A 22,492-nucleotide genomic window follows, 5' to 3' on the forward strand; every position below is an offset into this window, starting at 1 on the left:
TCATTAAAAGAGATAAGGAAGGAAATTACATCTTACTTAAAGGTACTATAGATAATGAAGTAATATCAATATTGAATATGTATGTGCCAAGTGGTATAGCATCCAAGTTCTTAGAGGAGAAGTTAAATGAGTTACAAGAGGAATTAGATAGTAATACTATACTAGTGGGGGATCTGAATCTCCCCCTCTCAGAATTAGATAAATCTAGCCAAAAAATAAATAAGAAAGAAGTGAAAGAGGTGAATAGATTACTAGAAAAGTTAGACATGATAGATGTCTGGAGAAAATTGAATGGGGATAGAAAGGAATATACCTTTTTTCTCAGCAGTACTTGGCACATTTTCAAAAATTGACCATGTATTAGGGCACAAAAACATCATAGTCAAATGTAGAAAGGCAGAAATAGTAAATGCATCCTTCTCAGATCATGATGCAATAAAAATTACATGTAAGAAAGAGCCAGGGAAAAGTAGAATGAAAATCAATTGGAAACTAAATAATGTCATTCTAAAGAATGAATGGGCCAAACAAGAAATCATAGAAACAATCAATAACTTTATCCAAGAGAATGACAATAATGAGACAACATACCAAAATCTATGGGATGCAGCCAAAGCAGTGCTTAGGGGAAAATTTATAGCTCTAAATGCTTACATGAATAAGAAAGAGAAAGAGGAGATTAATGAATTGGGCATGCAACTTAAAAAGTTAGAAAAAGAACAAATTAGAAATCCCCAATTAGACACTAAATTAGAGATCCTGAAAATTAAAGGAGAAATTAATAAGATTGAAAGCAAAAAAACTATAGAATTAATCAATAAAACTAAGAGCTGGTTTTATGAAAAAACCAATAAAATAGATAAAATATTGGTTAATTTGATTAAAAAAAAGAAAGAAGAAAACCAAATTACCAGTATCAAAAATGAAAAGGGTGATGTTACCACCAATGAAGTGGAAATTAAAGCAATAATTAGGAAATATTTTGCCCAACTGTATGCCAATAAATTTGACAATCTAAATGAAATGGATGAATATTTACAAAGATACAAACTGCCCAGGTTAACTGAAGAGGAAATAAAATCCTTAAATAAACCCATATTAGAAAAAGAAATTGAACAAGCTATTAATGAACTCCCTAAGAAAAAATCCCCAGGGCCAGATGGGTTTACAGGTGAATTTTACCAAACATTTAAAGAACAATTAATTCCAATATTATACAAATTATTTGGAAAATAGAATTTATTCAGCTATACTCGACCATTCATTATTTACATTGTTTATTGTTTTTGTTAATGCAAATAATGTCTCCATAAATATTGTCTAGATTTTTTTTCTTTTCAAATATTCTTATGGTACACACCTAATAAGGATATTGCTTAGTCAAAGAGTATGGCTCATTTTTATGAACCTTGCTGTATATTACTAAATGTCTTTCCAAAACGTTTGGATGAATTTGCAGTGCCACCGGCAATACATGAGAGTAACTGTTTTATTATTGCGCTGCCAACAAGTTTTTGTCACTTTTATTTGGACATGTATAAAATACATTCAATGTCTTTCACTCCATCTACTTTCCATGACATGATCCAAAACTCAAAAGTAGAAAACAAATAAAAAATATTCAGACTTTCTGTGTCACCCTAAACTGTATTCCTGAAATTGAGATGAGGGTAAAACTGTACCCTCTCCATGTCCTTGTGTGTTGGAAACCACAATCAAAATCTCCATGGTGGATGGAGAGATTTCCATAAAACAAAAGATGCCTTGAGAAACATCACTTCCTTTCATTTTTTTTTTTTGCAGAGCAATGAGGATTAAGTGACTTACCCAGGGTCACATAGCTAGTTAAGTGTCAAGTGTCTGAAGCCAGATTTGAACTCAGGTACTCCTGAATCCAGGGCTGGTGCTTTATCCACTGTGCCACCTAGCTGCCCACTTCCTTTCATTTTTAATAATTTGTTTTAATAGCCATTCCTCTTCTGAATCTTCTCAGAAGGAAACCAAAGATCTGTTTTTTTAGGAGTCATTCTTGCCCCCGATTAGTTTCCTCAGAGCCCCCTTCACATCCTTGTTACGAAGGCTGTAGATAATTGGATTGAGCATGGGTGTCACAATGCAATACAACATGGAGATGATCTTGTCCTCATCTCGACTGGCTTTGTCCTGGGGCATCATGTACATGGAGATGGCAGTTCCATAGAATATGACCACCACAGTGAGGTGGGAGCTGCAGGTGGAGAAGGCTTTTCTTCGTCCATCAGCTGAACGCATCTTCAACACAGCTCGCAAGATCTGCCCATAGGAGCCTAGGATAAATGTAAAGGGTACCAGGAGAGTTAGGAAACTGGTGGCCATCATTAGAAATTCATAGACCTTCAGATCATTACATGCAAGCTTCAAGATAGCCAAGAGTTCACAGGAGAAGTGGTTGATAATGTAGTGGCCACAGAAATCCAGTGGCATGGTCAGGACTGGAACCACAGAAAGTAGAAAGGCTATGAACCAGGGTACCACTGCAAGTTGGATGCAAAGCTGAGGTCCCATTTTCACCACATAGTGAAGGGGGTCGCTGATGGCTACAAAACGATCATAGGCCATGACAGCAAGAAGAAGGCATTCTACAACACCCAGGTAAAGAAGGACACACATCTGTGCCAGACATTTACTCAGGGAGATGATGGGAATGCTGAGCAGGCAGTTGATGAGCATCTGAGGCACAATAGATGACGTGAAGCATATGTCTAGGAAGGACAGAATGCTGAGGAAGAAATACATGGGGGTGTGAAGCTGGGGATCATAATGGATCAGGAAAAGAATGAGGCTATTTCCCAGCACGGTGACTAGATAGGATACCAGAAGTACACAGAAGAAAAAGATTTGGACTCTGGGATACTCTGAGAGCCCAACCAGAATGAAATAGTTCACATCTGTGTGATTTCTTCTATCCATAACATTCCTTTTCCTCTACCTGAAGCAACAAAGAGAAAAAAAACACATTGATTATAGTTATAATAGATTATTTTTCGCATGTATGGCAGACCAATGTGCATGGTCAGCACTCTTACTTTCTAGCTCAAAATTCTTTTGATTTTATGTACCTGTCAGTGTCTGCATAGAGGGTGACTATAGCCAAAGCATTTTATGACCTGGTGTCCATCTTTCTTGGAAGAATTTTCTCTATATTTAGCTTAATTGGTTTATTGATGTTATCCAGTCTATTGTTGTACACATATATAAATGCTTTCTATCATGTTTCACATTATAGGATATTGTACTCAAAGATTCAGTTACCTTCATTATAAAATGGGTCATGAGGCATTGGACATAAGTTGAGACAAGCAAGTACAATAACAAGTTGAATAGCAACTCAGATGCATGTAGTCTTTGATGATTCCAAAGCACTTAGAGATATCTAAGAATAGTGGTGTTAGGGTGGGGAGAGTGGGGGGGGACACTGGACTAGAAATCTAGAGGTTCTGGATCTAATAATCTCAGTTCTTTCAATAATTTTGTTTGGAAGTTTCTTTAGTGACAAGGAAGAAAGAGGTGCACCCTCAGAAGAGGATAGCAATGTCAGGGCTCCTACATCCAAAGCTTCCAATAATTTTTTTGGCCATATACAAATCAGTTCCCTCTCTGTATTGGGAGGTACCTTCTGATATACTTTGTCATAAATGATCTCATTTTATTCTTATAACAACCTTCAGAGGTACATTGTGTAAATATCATTACTCATTTGAAGATGAGGAAACTGAGGTAGATATCCTGACCACCAATGTAGAATGTCCATTGTGCTTCATAGGGCTCTGCCTATTGACATTTTGTTTAAATTTTTAAAAATACTCATGCCTTATTTTTTATCATCTCTATATCCAAATATATCTTCCTTCTCAGTATACATAATTATAAGTCCTACTCAAAACACAATCCCTTGCAAGGAAGAGCAACAAAGAAAGAGGGGGAAATCCAACGGAAACAACAATTGAGCCTAATCACACATGTCATCATTCTTTTTGGATTCTTTCCACTAAGTTCTCATTCACACCCCTATATATTTATATATTATCTCTACAAGATGAAACACAATTCCCCTAGATATAAAATTGTGCACCAAGGTCAAACCCATTCTTGGTGTAATGAAAAATTTATAGGACTTATAGAAAGAAGATCTGACTTAGAGTCCTAGTTCCATAGCTTCTTGTATAACCTTGAGTTAAGTCCTTGTCCTCTGTCAGACTCAGTTTCCTAATTTGTTAAATGGGGAGATAGTAGTAATCTATCCCTTGGACATGTTTCAAAGCTCACAAAAATACTAGAAATAAGACATTAGTTTAATCTGAGCTATTACTGTTATTGTTGTTGTTGTTATTATTATTATTATCATCAGGAGAGGGTAGTATTTTAAATGGCCTCTACTCCTAGAGAGGTTTCATAGGATGGGGATGGCAAACCTGCCACAAGGAAATCCACAAATCTGTCTGTATTATTATTATTAATTTACTGTTACTGGCATTTATGTCCAGTATGACTTTATCTAATTGGGCTATCTGAAGATCTTTAAAGACTATTTTGATATTCTAGCACTGTCATTGAGATGCTGTTGTTAGAAGTGAGTTTGAGGGGCAGCTAGGTGGTGCAGTGGATAGAGCACTGGTCCTGGAGTCAGGAGTACCTGGGTTCAAATCTGGCCTCAGACACTTAACACTTACTAGCTGTGTGACCCTGGGCAAGTCACTTAACCCCAATTGCCTCACTAAAAAGAAGAAGAAGAAGAAGAAGAAGAAGAAGAAGAAGAAGAAGAAGAAGCAAGTTTGATATTATGAAATGCAAGATTGATGACTTTGATTACATCAAATTTAAAAGTTTTTGTACACACAAAAGCAATGTGGCCAAAATTAGAAAGGAGGCAGAAAACTGGGAAACAATTTTTATAGCCAGCATTTCTGATAAAAGCCTGATTTCTAAAATATATAGGAGCTAAATCAAATTTATAAGAATGCAAGTCATTTCCCAATTGAGAAATTGTCAAAGGATATGAACAGGCAGTTTTCAGATGAAGAAATCAAAGCTACCTATTGCCATATAAAAAAATACTCTAAATATTCATCAGAGAAATGCAAATCAAAACAACTCTGAGGTATGACCTCACACCTATCAAATTGGCTAATGTGACAAAAAAGGAAAATAATAAATTTTGGAGGAGCTGTGGAAAAGATTGGAACACTAATGCATTGTTGGTGGAGCTGTGAACTGATCCAACCATTCTGGAAAGCAATTTGGAAGTATGCACAAAGGGCTATGGGACTGTTCATACCCTTTGACCCAGTAATACCACTACTAGGTCTGTATCCCAAAGAGATCATAGAAAAGGGAAAAGGATCCACATGTACAAAAATATTTATAGCAACTCTCTTTGCAGTGGCAAAGAATTAGAAATCAAGGCAATGCCCATCAACAGGGGAATAGCTAAACAAGTTGTGGTATATGAATGTAATTTAATACTATTGTGCTATAAGAAATGATGAGCAGGTGGATTTCAGAGAAACCTGGAAGGACTTACATGAACTGATGCTGACTGAGAGAAGAACCAGGAGAACATTTTATACAGAAACAGCAACATTGAGTGATGATCAGTGATAGCCAAGTGATAGACTTGGCTCTTCTCAGCAGTGCAATGATCCAAAATAATTTCAAAGAACTCACGATAGAAAATGTTCTCAACATCCAGAAAAAAAGAACTGTGGATTCTGAATGTAGATTGAACCATGCTGTTTCTACTTTGGGGCTTTTTTTTCCCCTTCTTTGGGTTTTTTCCTTGTGCTCTGATTCTTCTTTCACAATATTACTAATGGAGAAATATGTTTAATGTGATTGTCCATACATAACCTTTATCAGATTACTTTCTATCTTGGGAAGGAGGGAAGAAAGGAGGGTGGGAGAAAAAATTGGAACTAAAAATCCTATGAAAACAAAATTTGATTCTGAAAAGCAGTATCCTATTCCAGAGATAAACTGACATTTAAAATGTTAGGAAGTGAACCGTGCCCTAGACTGAAAGACATGAAAGTTGAGTTCTGGTTCTAATTCTGCTAAAGCCATTCTGTGTCTGTGGACAAGGGCACCATAGTGCACAGAGCACTGTGTCTGGAGCTAGGAAGACTCATCTTCCTAAGTTAGAATTTGGTCTCAGACACTTCCTAGATGTGTGACCCTGGGTAAGTCACTTCACCCTTTTTGCCTCAGTTTCCTCATCTGTAAAATGAACTGGCAACCCCTTCCAGTATCTCTGCCAAGAAAATCCCAAATGTGGTCACAAAGAGTCTGGCATGAATGAAATGACTGAACAACAACAAGACTGTGGAGAAGACATTCATCACTTCACCTGAATCTCAGTAGGTATAATTAGGTGTCCTTTGAAATTCCTCCTGGATTTATCAATTATTCTACAGTCTATGATCCTATAAAATAAAATGAAAGGAACCCAACTTCAAATTCAGCACAGAAACAACATAGGCAGAGTCATGTAATGGAAATATTATTGAATGTGGCAATTGAGGATTCTGCTTTGAGGTCAGTTGTTGAAATTTATCTATTACATGGTGTTAGCAAGTACTTTTACCTCTGTGACTCAGTTTCCTTTTTTGTAAGTCAAAGGTATTGGACTGAGTTATTTCCAAGATCCAAATGGGAACATTTTATTTAAGTAGAAAAATCACAGGGACTTGATTCAGGAGATGTTGGTTTAAGAACCAGTTCAGATACTCTCCCTATCATCCTAAGGAAGCCAATTATTATGTGCAAATTTTCTTCCCCATAAAGTAGGAATATATATTTTTAAAATTTAAAACTATTTTCCCTTTAAAATAGGAATAAGCAGCTAGATGACAGGTAGAGGGCCAAGTCTGGAGTCAGGAAGACTCATCTTTGTGAGTTCAAATCTGTCCTCAGACACTCAATAGTTGTGTGACACTGGCAAGTCACCACCCTGTTTGCCTCAGTTTCCTCATCTGTAAAATGAGCTAGAGAAGGGAATGACAAACCACTTTAGTATCTCTGTTAAGAAAAACCCAAATGGGGTCACAAAGAATCAGACATGACTGAAAAATTATCCAAAAGTAACAACAAAAGTAGGAATAATAATAATAGGATAGAATAGAAATAATTTTCAGGAAACATATCTGTAGACTTTAAAGCATTAGAGAATGTGAACTATTGAAATTGGACCAGATTGGAAGCAAAGGTACTTTTTTCTCACTATATAACAGAAGATCTTACCCCTATCTTGTCCATCCTGTGAGGTCATCAAGGATACTTCATGAAACCACAGGCTTCAAGGTTTGCAACTTTATAGTGTTTGAACTAAAGACAAGGATAAGGAATACAAAACATCTATGCCACTTATTAGCAAATCACCTTGGTGGATGCAACTTCATTCATCCCTCTGTCTTCATCAGTCAGGACATAGATACTTCTTGAGGGAGAGGCTATTCTAAGAGACCTCTGAATGGGAAATCAGTCATTTAAAAGACCCTGGGTCAGACTCATCATCTGTCCACATTACCGGAACCTCAAGTATAGGATGGGAGAGTGTGGCCAGCCAACTCAACTCATAACTATCTCACACAATATGTTTTGCGAATCAAATCTATTTTTCTCCCCATCCCACTTTAAGAAAGATACAGAGACATTTTGGAGCATCCAGAGGAAAGATTGCAAGATGGACAGGAATTTCACAGATTGGGGCAGGGAGGAATGAAGATATTCCGGGAAGGTCAATAGGTTGATGCTATTGGCCTTAGTCTACTTTTCTAGTTATGACATTGCTAGATTGCTGAGTAGAGGACCATAGACTTTGATCTGAAAGGGACTTCAGAGATCATCTGATACATCTTCCTTGTAAAGTTGAGGAAACTGAGACTTAGAAAGTTTGTTATTTAGCCATAGTCATACACTTAGGGAATAGCAGATTAAGGATGTTAATATAGGTCCACTGACTTTAGATTCAGTGTCCTTGTCACTGAACCAAAATCCTCTCAGTAATTCATAGATTCATAAAGATAAAAGCTCTGCCTTTATAAATAGAAGGTTTAGCTCATTCAATTGGAATTGATTTTAGAAGTCAACCAGATCAACTTTCCATCCATGACAGGGTGCACATGTCTAGAATTAGTTTATATACTTTCAAATCTATTCCGTTTTTTTTTTGGGGGGGGAGCAGGGCAATGAGGGTTAAATGACTTGCCCAGGGTCACACAGCTAGTGTCAAGTGTCTGAGGTCAGATTTGAACTCAGGTCCACCTGAATCCAGGGCCAGTGCTTTATCCACCACCTAGATACCCCCTCCAGTTTTGACATTATATGTTCTAAGGGCACTTCTTCCTCCCAAGGCTCCCTCTCATTTTTTATTTCATTTTATTCCTGACAGGATACAGGTGGGTATGGTAGAAAAGACATTTGAAGGCAGCTTTGAATAAAATGAACAAACAAACAAAAACCTTTCTCACTTCCACAGCTCCATGAATACACACCTAGAACAGGATACCTTCTCCAAAGATATCCAGCCTATCTCTCCCAGCTGCATCATGGGTGGCTTTAGGCTGATGCCAAGGTTCAATCAGTCAGCTTCTGCCAAAGATCAGTTCGTTGAACTGGAGAGATACCAAGGCCAAGATTTCCCTTTCTTTTGAGCCTTCACTTTCTAGTCACCCCCACAATAACAGGGACATCACCTTGTGATTGATTGAGAGCTGGTCCTGGGATTGAGCCAAAATGAAAGGAAGATAATTGGAGAAATAAGGAAAGTTGCCCTTTGTCTCTGCTCCTTACTGTCTCCAGGGGAAGCAGGAGGAGACCTCTGTGGGACTAGGGGCTCATTAAAATCAGAAGTTCTGAGAGTGCCTGGGGAATCAGGAATAAACTTTCTATGTATTTAGAATCAGAAAGTTTTGAAAGACATAGTTATTGGATCAAATCAGAAAACAAGTGATCCAGGGACTGAGAAAACACCCTCAGAGGTGGAAGATAAGAGAGGCCACACTACAAGTACAATTGGTGCATTTATTGGGATAACCAATTGACCTCATTGGTAACACAGTGCATAGATTGCCAGAGTGGCAAGCCTATACACACACACACACACACACACACACACACATGCATACATAAATACATACATACATATATGTGTGTATACACGTGTGTATTGTGATGAGTAAAATCTAATGTGTAGTCACCTTTTTCCTGTCCCAAGTGTAGGGAAAAGTAGCTAGGGTTTACTTATAAATTAGAAGCTTTAGCACCAAGTTTGGCATTAAGCATTTATCAGTGAAAAGAGAGAATACCTGGGTCAGAAAGCCAGGAAAAACCCTACGTAACTTAGTATCCTCAACTTCACCCACCTACAGCCTGACCTTGTTCTTTTCTCAAGTCTTCTGCCACCAAACCTGTTTGAGAGACCCAAACTGTGTGTGTCCAAGCCCCTTCCTTCATCCCCTGGAAGAGGCAGTCCTTACAAACTGCTTCAAGCTAATTGGCTGGCATCACCCAAATCCATTGGTTCACTAGACTCGAGGGTAGTTGAGTTCAAAGTCTTCAGTTTCTGAGGACAATACCCTCTTGAAGACTGGCCAGTTGTGGTTTCAACTGAATTAACTTTAAGTGGGTTAATCAGCAAAGTCAATAATTCTCAGTCAATCCAATCAGTCCAAATCAGTCCCAGCAGGGGCCTTTGGCTGTTGGCCAAGCCCATAAGCCCATTATTTTCTTACAGTACATATAATAAAATTATATCACATATAGAAATAATATATAATACATGATTATATATAGAATAAATCTAAATAATTGTTCACCATGTAGAGAGAGTTGAAGGCATGCTAGCTTATTTTTAGAGGATACACTCATAGAATGCCATAGCTAGCAATGGATCTAGTAATTATCTATGCTAGAGAAGCTATGTAGTACAGTGATTAGAGCACTGGCCTTGAGTCAGAAAGACTGGAGTTCAAATCCATGCTTACTAGCTTTGTAACTCTGGGCAATCCCCCTAACCTGTCTACCTTAGTTTCCTCATCTTTAAAATGGGGATAATATTAGCACCTACCTCCCAGGATCAAATTAGATGATGTAAAGTGCTTATTGTGGCATATGGCAAATAGTAATTGCTTTATAAATATCATTATGTAGTCTGGATTATCATTCTACAGTTGAGGAAACAAGCCCACAGAAGGGAAGTGTAGGGAATCAGGAATAAACTTTCTATGTATTTAGAATCAGAAAGTTTTGAAAAACATAGTTATTGGATCAAATCAGAAAACAAGTGATCCAGGGACTGAGAAAACACCCTCAGAGGTGGAAGATAAGAGAGGCCACACCTTAGGGTCCCTGTGACACAAGGACAATTTCCATACTGTCCCTCTAGTCTCTTGAACTCAGTTCACTGTTCCTTCCTGTATACCATGTTGACACATCCTGGCTGCCCCATATTCAAAGAGAACTCAAATAGCATAATTGCTTGCCAATGGTCACTCAATTATTTGTAGCATCCCACCAAATCCAAATAACCTTTTATTTTCAGAATGTTCAGTTATTAGGTTACATTTTACTAAGAATCAAAATTACCCTTCAAAAAAACAAGTTAAAATGCATTTGGGAAAAAGAGGAAAAGACATATTTGTACAAAAATATTTATAGCAGTTCTTTTTGTGGTGGCTAAGAATTGGAAATCAAAAGAACACCCATCAATTAGGGAATGACTAAACAAACTATGGTATTTGATGGTGATGGAATATTATTGTGCAATAAGAAATGATAAGCAGAATGAGGTCAGAAGGGCCTGGAAAGACTTGTATGAACTGATGTATAGTGAAGTGAGCAGAACCAGAAGAACCCTGTACACAGTGACAGCAATATTGTTTGATGAAGAACTGTGAATGATTTGACTAAGTCTCAGCAAAACAATGATCCAAGAAAATTCCAAAGGATTAATGATGAAACATACTATCTACTTCCAAAGATAGAATTGATATTGATTGGCCACAGACTGAAGCATGTTATTTTTCACTTTTTCATTTTTTTCTTTATTCAAGTTTTCTTATACAATATGACTAATATGGTTGTGATTCACATAATCATACATGTATAACTCATATCTGATTGCTTACTGCCTTAGGAAGGATGGAGGGAAGGGAGGGAAGGAGTGATAGATTTTGGAACTCAAAACTGTAAATAAAGATGTTTATTATTATTTAAAAAAAACACTGGGGAGTGAGAGACCTAAAAGAGTGAGCTGGCAATGTTATATACATACCCATTTTCTGATCATATATACTTATCTCTTAATGCGGTCATAGACAGTTATAATAAATCTCCCTCATACCTCCTCCCCTATCTCTTTAAATTGCTACTTCTCCAGTTTACTCCTTTGTTTCCATCTTTCTGTACCTTCTTAACTCATAATGCCACATTCATTGTCTCTATACTCAAATCCCTTCATGTACTCCCCAAATAATCTTTCTTCTTCATGTTATTAGAAAAGCTTCAGTATTCTCCTACTGTCCAACATTCAAGGACTTCTCATACTATTTCCATTTGTGTACTGGATACCATTGGTCTTCAATGTTCAAAGTTCTTATCAGTTAAAATTTCTGATTATCCACCCCCCTAATACATGCATGGTTTGCTTTTATAAGTACATACATGTAATATTGTGGCAATGTATTATTTTAAAAAGTGTGTGTGTGTGTGTGTGTGTGTGTGTGAGAGAGAGAGAGAGAGATTTTGCTATTTTAAAAGGATGAAATGTGAGATGTTTGGTTCAGATTTAATTAGGAGTCTTGGAGCTCACTTAAAACCATTGGGAGGGGGCAGCTAGGTGGCACAGTGGATAAAGCATCAGTCCTGGATTCAGGAGGATTTGAGTTCAAACCCGGCCTCAGACACTTGACGCTTACTACCTGTGTGACCCTAGGCAAGTCACTTAACCCCAATTGCCTCACCAAAAAAACAAAACAAAACAAAAAGATACTATGAAACCATTGGGGAAGAGTGGAATAATAACATTGACTTTTCTGGCAATAAACTAAGACATTATTTGCCTTTAAGGATTTTCCCTGATGTTGAAGGAGAGGCATAATCTTTGGAGGTCAGGTGCAAGGTGCAGAGAGTAGCTGTTCCATGTTGGTAGAAGGCAGACAGTAGGTCAGATGGAAACATCACTGATTATGTTCTGGTTTCCTGATGGTGATTGGCTCTCTGCATTGCTTAGAGTTGTCTGATGCACTGGGTCTTGGCAATTGGGTTGTGGATATGAGAAAACTTGACTCTAGGTCCTCATCTTTAAAATGAGTAGGTTGGATAAGATGATCTCACAGGCACTTCTTATTCTAAATATATTATCATTCAATCTGATAGTGAACAAGGATAACACTCAAGACTGGATGTTATCTTATGCCGGGATGGCAAATATTGCAGATATACATATATACATCAGCTAAATTACTCATAACATAATTATATGTGAATTATTCCTGAAAGAACCTGATGGAGCTATCTGGGAGAAAGAGAACCACAAGAAATGATGAAATTGATTTAACCCTACTTCTTAAATTGTAGAATTGTGGAGGTAGGAGGAAGCAGGAAGAAAATGGAAGGGGATGCTAATCTGGGACCAGGTAGGAACATGAATTTCAAGTGGTTGAGCAAGAGAGAGGTTCTCGAACTATGATGAACTTTCAACTAAACAAAGTGTGGTGAGATACCAGGGAAAGATAGAGGAAGTATGAAACAGAATCCAAGAGATACATCCATATAGCTCTCACTGAAGGAACTCCAACTCTACTTATATTGCAAGGACTTATCTTATGATGTGAATTAATTCCTTGCAAATGAGCTTGTGTATGAGTACCATCTGCATCCTTGTAGGTTTTCCAATAAACAGTTTATGTTAACCATAAGTTTATTTAATTTCTACCCTATAAACTGATCCAAATATCCTATGCCCCAGCTAAATTCTTATGGTCCCATATTTATCTAGGTGAGGGCATGAATCGTGGAAAAGATCTCCAGGATTAGACCCAGTCTGTCTAGCCTCAATGGGCACATGGTTACAGAAAAATTATTATGAAGTGATGTATGAGGATATGAAAGTGGAAAAAGAGAGTAGAGAGTGAAGTGAGAGGGGAAGACAATATGAATAAGGGAAGACAGAAGTAACAGGTAAGAAAATGTGTTAATAAAGGATGAGTTGGCAAGTGATGGAAAGCCTTAGAAAGGGATGCTATGAAGTGCCTAGGGAACAACAAGAATTGTTGTTGTCCTTTGTAATCAAAGAGAACTAAAATGACATCACAATATTGGGATTAATGTACTGTGTAATTTAAATTTCTAAATGTGGGTTCTAATCTGTGCCCCCCCCCCAGTTTTGGGGGGAAACTGACTAAAATCACTGATAAATGAGTTTAGGTTTTTTAAGGGTTTATTGAAAGATAGGAAAAGAAAGGGAAAGATTGAGAACAGATTTCCTATAACCTGGCCAGTCTAAACTTCCTAAGCTCCCACTTCTGAAGTCAACTGCCACCACGCCGATCTCTTGATCTCTTGCAGCCAAAGAAGCCCAACTCTCTCAACAGCATCCCCTTCCTCCTTCCTGTTCCCCTCCCAGAAATGGGAGGTTCCTCAAGCTGATTGGTTCACTGGGCCTGAAGGTGGTCAAAGTTCAAAGTTGTTAGCTTCTGTGAACAATTACTTTCTTAAGTACCTGCCGGATGTGCTTACAATCTAGTAAGCCGTCAACAGTCAGTTGCCTTATCCAATTCAATCAGTTTAACTCAGTCTCCAGGGTGGGCCCCTGAATGTCTGCTAAATCTTTTCTATCACATTCCATTATCTTGACACAGTACAGTGTGTCTGATTGTGATTGATCAAACCCAAGTAAGCTCAGAAAACTCTACCACAGGTCAAACTTCATACCATATGAATGTTTGGGAAGGAGATGTCTCTAAATCTGTGCATCTCACATACATAGGGAAGTCTAGGAAGAGGAGGGAAGAATAGACAGTAAGAAAAATTAGAAAAGAGGGGCAGCTAGGTGGTGTATGGATAAAGCACCAGCTCTGTATTCAGGAGGACCTGAGTTCAAGTCTGGCCTTAGACACTTGACACATACTAGCTGTGTGACCTTGGGCAAGTCACTTAACCCTCATTGCCTCATATACATACATTTTATATATATATATATATGTGTGTGTGTGTGTGTGTGTATGTGTATATATATGTGTGTGTGTATATATGTGTATATATATGTGTGTGTGTATATATGTGTATATATATATATATATATGTATGTATGTATGTATACAGATCACAAGTGATTAAGAGAGAGGAAGTAGACAAGGAAAGAAATTTAATAGACATATAGCAATAGGAATTAGGAAAGGAAGCACCTCAATTTAATATTGACAATAGTTAAATCAACTTTCATAAGATTTGCTTGATATTCTTCCCATTAAGTTGTCTGGCTACAAGATAAGGGATAACCTAACTTCTGAAGAACTGGAGTTAAAACTATCTAAAAGGCATTGTCAAGGCACCACAATGTCCATGAGCAGGCAGGATTCAACACATTTAAAATGGTGAAGTGAGCAGTAGAGTGGCATGCCTGATTGCATTATAGAAATATATGACTGGAAAGAGATAGTCCATCTGTCTCAGAAGCTAGAGACAACTCCTGCAAAATCTCCACTTTCCACTGGTATCCTTACAATAGCACAAAATCTAAAAGAATGTTTGATGGTCTCATGGTGGAGGATATACAGGAGGCAATGGAAAACATTGTGTTAGAATGGACAGACATGGATAGATTGTCATCTCCATCACTGGAGGGAATTTGATGATACCTATGATATCATAAATCAAAAGAAAAGTCCTATATTTGAATTTAGAGATCAGATTTACATATAAAAAGAAGGAGGGAAAGGCTAGAAAACTATTAATAAGAAAAAAAAAACACCTCAGAGGTCTAAGTGGACTATAAGTCCAATATGTTTGGAGAATATAGCAAGACAGCTAATAAAAAAAGCTAATGGAATCTTAGGTTATATTAAGTGAGGCATTGATCCAGAATAAAGAATGAGAGAGTTTTTCTCTTTTGTGTTCTGGATAATTCACTTCTGGAGTACTGTATTCCATTATGGGCACTATATCTTAAGAAGGGGAATGGGAAGCAGAAGTGCATCTAGCCAAGGACAAGCAGAATGATAGATTGGGCACCTTCTTATAGAGTAAACTTCAATTGAAGAAATGAAGGCTATATTACAGATATTAATATCACCCTATGTAATAATGAGGATGATACTAAATGTTTGATGTGAGGCTCATATGGAATGTGGTTTTCACGAGTTAAAGCACTTGGCAAATTTTAGCTATTCTGATAGAAAAGGGTGGGATGGGGTGTAGCTGTCTTCAAGTACTCCATAGACTTTGAAGTGGCAGAAGGATTACATTTATTCCATTAGAATTTAAAGGGCAGAACTAGGAGAAATGGACCTTAGAGAAGATCAGAATTAGGCTTTGTGGGAAAGGAACAATTTCATTATTCTCCAAAGTAGAAGAGACTGCAGCCAAAAACACTCAGCTCTGCCCCAGTGGAGACTCGTAATCAGGTGCAGGATGCCCACTTCTTGGAGATATTACTTATCCATATACAGATTGGACTAGGCGGACTCTAAGATCAATTCTCACTTTGAGGTAATGTGATTCTAAACATCTTTGGGAACCTTGAGCCTGGCAAACTTTCTTTTGTTCAGGGCTAAAATTCTAGCTAGTCTGTCTAAAATATCTAATGAGTGGTCACCAATAAATTATAAGCTTTAGCAAGAGTTAGGCTTTTAAGCATTTATTAAGCAGAATAAGAATTTGGTAAAGAGAGAAAGGCCTAGATTCCTATCTATTAAAGGGAGAGCACATTTCTAGCTCCGTTCTCCACCAGAGTCCAAAGGAAAGAGAGCGAGACTGAGCGCCAGTCTCTTCCTTCCTCCTCCCACTCGCCTGTGTCACTTCCTCACGACAAAGAAAAGACTCCTGTTCTTGCCCTCAAAGATGCGGAACTCTTCTACAGTAAGTCTCCAGCAGGTGGCATCATTCCAATCGTTACACTTTGTACAATGTGATTACACAATCTTAGACAGTGGAAAGTTATAGGTATAAAGGACCTTAGTAACAATTGAATCCATTGTTCTAATTTTCCAGATGAGGAAATTCATGCTTGGAGATCATTCATGCCTGGAGATCAGTTTTATCTTACCCATGCTCAAACAATCAATTCCTGGCAGAACTAAGACTAAAACCCTACTCTCCTGTACTGCCATACTATGTTTTATCCGTTACATCATAGCTCTCATTACATACTTTCACTTGTGTTTCCAACAAGGATGTAATACAAACAGTTGTCACACCCTGGTAAACTATCTCAGCAGATGGGCTAAACCAGGTCGAGGGTAACTGACACACCTCAAATCCATTGGTGATATGGTGGGGGTATCTTCCCTGAGCATAGGATGACTTTCCCTGCTATAATGGACAGATGAGATCAATTTGTTCCAACAGTCATGAAGGCAGCTGAAATAGTCACTGGGGAGCACTGAGAACTTGGTCAGACATCAGAGATGCCTAGGTAATCCACAGTATCGTGGGTCACTTCTAGTTATCTTATCTTTTGTCTTGGCACTGAAATTTAATGACTCTGTAAAAGGGAGTGAAACTAATGACTGTGCAATTCTACCTCATTTAAATCCAATTTATGCTCAAGTCAAGACCACTCTCATGATGTCATTAGTCCTCTTTGAAAATGAAGGATGGACAACATCATTATAGCTATCTCTTATATATTCAGCAAATCCTACTCCTCGTCTCTCTCTTTTTTTTTTTTGCAGGGCAATGGGGGTTAAGTGACTTGCCTAGGGTCACACAGCTAGTAAGTGTCAAGTGTCTGAGGCCGGATTTGAACTCAGGTCCTCTTTAATCATGGGCCGGTGCTCTATCCACTGCGCCACCTAGCTGCCCCTCCTCATCTCTTTTTGAGCTGATTTGGAGGAGACTAAGACTTGATGTACACACACACATAAAATTGTCTAAGATGACAGTCACAGGAATGTTAGGAAAGAGTGTTTGTACCAGTATATCTCAGCAATTTTTTTTTTTTTACTGAACACCTATTCTTAGCTTAGTATTTTGCTAGTTGGTTCCAGGGATATAATAAGCAAAAAGGAGAAATTCTCTGTTCCAGTATTATTGATCTTGTCACACACATGCACATATACACACTAAAGAAATACTAGGATATTAGTAAATTAAGGAGTTTGGAAGTAGATGCAATGGAGTATATAGGGTTAGCTCCATGGATGAGATGAGGCACAACGGAGTTTAAAAGGATGGATGATATAGTGGGTTCTTCATTTCTCATTGACTGAGAAACCATGAAAAAATCAGACACCAAGTTTGTCCTTGAGAATTTTAGTCCATTCTTTTTTAGTCTGGATATTCCTTTCTAAGTATGAGGAAATTTTAATTGAAGTAGATAGTGACCCTTCTGTGGACAGTATGAATATATCCTATATCTTTCCCCTTCAGATTCTAACTGGATGAAGAAGAGAGAAAAATCAATCAAGGCAAAATCAGAGCCCTGCTATCTTCTATACTCTTAATACAGTATTTGAGGTATTGGATTCAGTTTTTTTTTTGTTGTTGTTATATACATACCCATTCTCTGATCAAATATACTTATCTCTTACTGGGGAAAGGGCCTTTCAAAATGGGATCATGCACAGGTATCTTATATCTCTATTTCCTTTTTTTTTTTTTTTTTTTTTGGTGAGGCAATGAGGGTTAAGTGACTTGCCCAGGGTCATAGAGTTAGTAAGTGTCAAGTGTCTGAGGCCGGATTTAAACTCAGGTCTTCCTGACTCCAGGGCAGGTGCTCTATCCACTACACCACCTAGCTGCCCCTTGCTTTCAGTTTTGAATATTACATTTGAGGTCAAACATTGGAGGACAAACAGAAGATAACGGTCAAGAGGACAAGATTGATCATTTTACCTCCCAAAGATTGGCTGAAGGGGCTGGGGTAGTAGAGAAAACTTAGATAGGAAATGGTAACAATTTCTAAATACTTGAAGGGATATAATGTTAGTCTTGCTGCACTTGTCCTCAGGGAGTAGAAGTCAAAGCAATGGAAATTGAAGAGGTGGATTTCAGTTGAATGGAATACTTTCTAAAAGTAGAACTGCACCCAAATGGTCTAAGTTGCTTTCATAGGGAGTGCATTTCCCCAAATCTGGTTGCCTGTAGCAGAGGCTGGAGAACTGTGGAAGGGATGTACATTCTTGTAAAAATAGTTTTTGAGGAACTCTGAGGTTTTTGTTTCTTTTCTTTTCTTTGTGTTTTTCACCTCTGAGAGGTCATGATTCTATGAACCAAGAGAGATGCAGAGTCCTAGGAGTAAACCAACGGTTTGGGCCAATAAGCGAGATCTTGAAGGACTGATATTTTAGAGATCATGGAAGAGGAGAGCCAAATCTGAGTTCTGGGAGCTGGCCGAGGTTCTAGTTGAATTATTAAAGGTCCTTGTGTAAAAGGTTTACATAAACTGCAAGAGGCCCTTTAGCACTTATGAGGAACCCAGAAGGGATCAAAGTGCCGAATATAACAGAGGTGATCATTGTTTATTTAGCTGGTCTTTCAAAACAAAAGAGAATCCTAAATAGTTGTGGAAAGTGCTATCTGACAGATAAATAGTGCTGCTGAGTAATTCTAGGCTGAAAAGATATCAGACATGTTCCTCTTCATGCCAATATCATGGTAAAGAGTAGCAATGAAGTAGGTAGCAGTTGATTCATTCAGCACCATGGGTAGAGAAAACAATTAACTGACCTCCGCTGAGTTTCATTCACATATGTAAAGTGCTTTGCTAACCTTAAAGTGATATTATATACCTATGTGCTGTTTTGATGATTATTGTTATTGCTATCATTATTAACAATGATAACAAATTACCAATTTTGTTTTTGTTATGAATTGTGATGGTATTAAGAGCATGCAGGGGTGGTATGTATCAAGAAAGTTTCAGGAAGAAGACTAGAGATTGTTGAAATACTTTATAAGATGTCCAGAATGTTACAGCATGTACAGAATATTGTGGAGCTATCGGGAAGTCATTATTTCACAGAAAATTAGTCTTATTGTACAATTATAGATTTAGAGATGGAAGTGACCTTTAAAAGATGCTTTGGTTGAGTAAATAGAAAACCAGACTTGGAGTTAAGAAGACCTCAGTCCAAATTCTATGCCAGACTCATTAGTTTGGTGTTTATAATCAAGTCACTTAACTGTATTCAATTTTTTTTTCCTCCATCTAAAAATAGTGACAATGATTTCATTTGGCTCGAAGGTGGTTGCAAAAAAAACAAAATGAGTGAAAAAAGTAGTGTTTTGCAGAATGAAACCACTACATACAAGCCAGTTGTTATTATTGGTGTCATTAGTCACTGTTAACAATCTCTTCATTTTATGTATTTGTAAAGTGGCACACTGCAGCTAGGTAGTGTAGTGGAGAGAGTGGTGGGTCTGGAGTCAGGAAGACTCAGCTTTGTGAGTTCAAACCCAGCCTCGGACATGCACTAGCTATATGACCATGGACAGTTCACTTTACCTTATTTGCCTCAGTTTCCTCATTTGTAAAATGAGCTGGAGAAGAAAATGGCAAACCACTCCAGTATTTTTGGCAAGAAAACCACAACCTAGGGTCATGAAGAGTTGGAAACAACTGAAAAAACTGAACAACAAAAAAATGAGAGCCATAGAGTTTAAGTGCTTTACCCAAATTCATACTAGTAGTAAGTGGCAGAGGTGAGATTTTCTTCCAATTCTTATGATTCCAGACCCAGAGTTCTTTTTTGTGTGTGAGGCAGTTGGGGTTAAGGGACTTGCCCAGGGTCACACAGCTAGTAAGTGCCAAATGTCTGAGGCCCCATTTGAGCTCAGGTCCTCCTGACTTTAGGGCCACTGCACCACCTAGCTGTCCCCAGACCCAGAGTTCTTTACACTAAACCAGACTACCTCCAGTAAACTTCTCTTCAGGGGAAGGCCATAGTTGACTTGATGAAGATTATTCCTCAATTTGAACTTGTAGTGATGTGAAAAGGAAGTGTTCAGACTTTCTGAGATGGATAATGCTCCATTTCTGAAAAAAAGAAAGAAAGAAAAAGCAACTGCCTAAGATGCTTCCTCATTGTTTAACACCCCAGCCATTGCAGGATTTTTTTGGAAAAGAAAACTTTGTTTAGGTTAGTAAAACTGCCACTTCTTTCATTTTTCTCAGTTCTGCTAAAAAGTAACCAAACAACTTACATGAACTGATGCTGAGTGAGATGAGCAGAACCAGGAGAACCTTATACACAGTACCAACAACATTGTGTTGATCAACTGTGATAGACTTGACTCTTCTCAGCAATACAGTGGTCTAAGATAGTTCCAAAGGACTCATGATGGAAAATGCTCTCTAAATTCAGAAAAAAAGAACGATGCAATCTAGATGCAGATTGAACTATTTCTTTTTTTTTTCTTTTTGAGGTTTTTCTTTTTTCTCCGATTCTTCTTTCACAGCACGACTAATGCAGAAATATGTTTAATGTGATTGTACATATATAACCTATATCAGATTGCTTGCTCTCTTGGGGAGGGGGGAAGGAGAGGAGGGAGGGAGAAAAAACGTGAAACTAGAAATCTTCTAAAAACAAATGTTGAGAACTATCTCTACATGTAACTGGAAAATAATACAATACTCTTATGGGGAAAAAGTAATCAAACATCTCTTCTTAGGAGACATTCTTCTCCCCCATTAGTTTCCTGAATGCCATCTTCACATCCTTATTCCTGAGGCTGTAAATGAGAGGGTTGAGCATGGGTGGAAGAATACCATATAATATGGAGATGATCTTATCCTGATCTTGACTGGCCTTGTCCTGTGGCATCATGTACACTGAGATGGCTGTACCATAGAAGATAACAACCACAGTTATATGAGAGCTGCAGGTGGAGAAAGCCTTCTTTCGACCCTCTGCTGAGTTCATCTTCAGGACAGCCACAAGGATGCGCCCATAGGAGGCAAGGATGAAGGTAAAGGGTGCAAGGAGAGTCAGGGAGCTGGTGGCCATCATCAACCATTCATAGAACTTCAGATCATTGCAAGCACGCTTGAGGATAGCCAGGAGTTCACAGGAGAAGTGATTGATCCTGTGATGACCACAGAACTCCAGTGGCATTGTAAGGGTCGGAACCACAGTCAGCAGAAAGGCTATCACCCAGGACACCACTGCCAGCTTGACACAGAGCTGTGAACTCATCCTGATGCTGTAGCGCAGTGGGTCACCAATGGCAATACAGCGATCATAGGCCATGACGGCCAGCAGGAGGCATTCTGCAACCCCGAAGTAAAGGCCAGCACACATCTGTGCCAGACACTGGTCCAGGGAGATGGAGGGAATCCTGACCAAGCAGTTGATGAGAACCTGAGGCACACTCGATGAAGTGTAGCACATGTCCATGAAGGACAGGTTACTGAGAAAGAAATACATGGGAGTGTGGAGTCGGGAATCATAGTGGATCAAGAAGAGAATAAGACTGTTCCCAAGTAATATGATAAGATAGGACATTAAGAGCAAGCAGAAGAAGATGACTTGGGCTCTGGGATACTCTGAGAGTCCAATCAGAATAAAATAGGTCACATCTGTTTCATTTCCTCCATCCATGGTTTTCCCTTTTTCTCTATCTGCAGTAAAACAGAAAGAAAAACACATTTTTTTCAAATTGCAACTATTTTGATACATATTTTGCATGGGCCATTTAAAAAAATATGTAATTGAGAAATATTTAATGAAATCAATTATATGTGTGTGTATATATATATATATATGTTTGTGTGTGTGTAATAGCTTAGCCATAGTACCAACCTTAACCTTAGTACCATGCTTTTCTGTACTTAGTCTTTTCTTTTTTGGGGGGAATGGCAATGAAGGTTAAGTGACTTGCCCAGGGTCACACAGCTACTGTCAAGTGTCTGAGTCTGGATTTGAACTCAAGTCCTCCTGAATCCAGGGCCAGTGATTTATCCACTGCCCCACCTAGCTGCCCCCTACATGGGCCATTTTGACCTAGAACTAAATAGCTATGATTTCATGAAGCCCTACAAACCTCCATTAAATGGCTTCATAAGATCATGAGATAGCAGCAACAACATCAGCAGTAGCAGCAACGACAACAGCAATAATAACAACAATGATTAGTTTCCAATCTTTTGGAACTTTGCTTGCTACTTGAAGACTTTTCTGACTCCCCAAATGCTAGTTTTCCCTCTTAAGTAGCTTTAAGGTATATTTTATTATATAACCATAGATGACACATATGATATTGTTACATATGTTATACATTAGGATACATTTTA

The 22,492-nt window shown here is 38.1% G+C and overlaps 2 protein-coding genes across 2 annotated transcripts; both read right to left on the bottom strand.

The window, feature by feature from the left end:
* Window positions 1-2,016: 2,016 nt before the first annotated feature.
* Window positions 2,017-2,967, bottom strand: LOC122745502 (olfactory receptor 13H1-like). The gene has a single exon (XM_043990841.1). The coding sequence runs from the start codon at window positions 2,947-2,949 to the stop codon at window positions 2,017-2,019; it is 933 nt and encodes a 310-aa protein (XP_043846776.1). The 5' UTR covers window positions 2,950-2,967.
* Window positions 2,968-20,867: 17,900 nt separating this feature from the next.
* Window positions 20,868-21,815, bottom strand: LOC122745509 (olfactory receptor 13H1-like). The gene has a single exon (XM_043990846.1). It carries the CDS (start codon window positions 21,798-21,800, stop codon window positions 20,868-20,870), a length of 933 nt encoding a protein of 310 aa, XP_043846781.1. The 5' UTR covers window positions 21,801-21,815.
* Between the last annotated feature and the right edge of the window lie 677 nt (window positions 21,816-22,492).

Source organism: Dromiciops gliroides, chromosome 3 (genome assembly GCF_019393635.1).
Source record: "Dromiciops gliroides isolate mDroGli1 chromosome 3, mDroGli1.pri, whole genome shotgun sequence".
Classification (NCBI taxonomy): domain Eukaryota; kingdom Metazoa; phylum Chordata; class Mammalia; order Microbiotheria; family Microbiotheriidae; genus Dromiciops; species Dromiciops gliroides.

Excerpts from the sequence above, each read along its gene's own strand:
- LOC122745502 (XM_043990841.1), bottom strand. The coding sequence starts at position 2,949 with ATGGATAGAAGAAATCACACAGATGTGAACTATTTCATTCTGGTTGGG.
- LOC122745509 (XM_043990846.1), bottom strand. The coding sequence starts at position 21,800 with ATGGATGGAGGAAATGAAACAGATGTGACCTATTTTATTCTGATTGGA.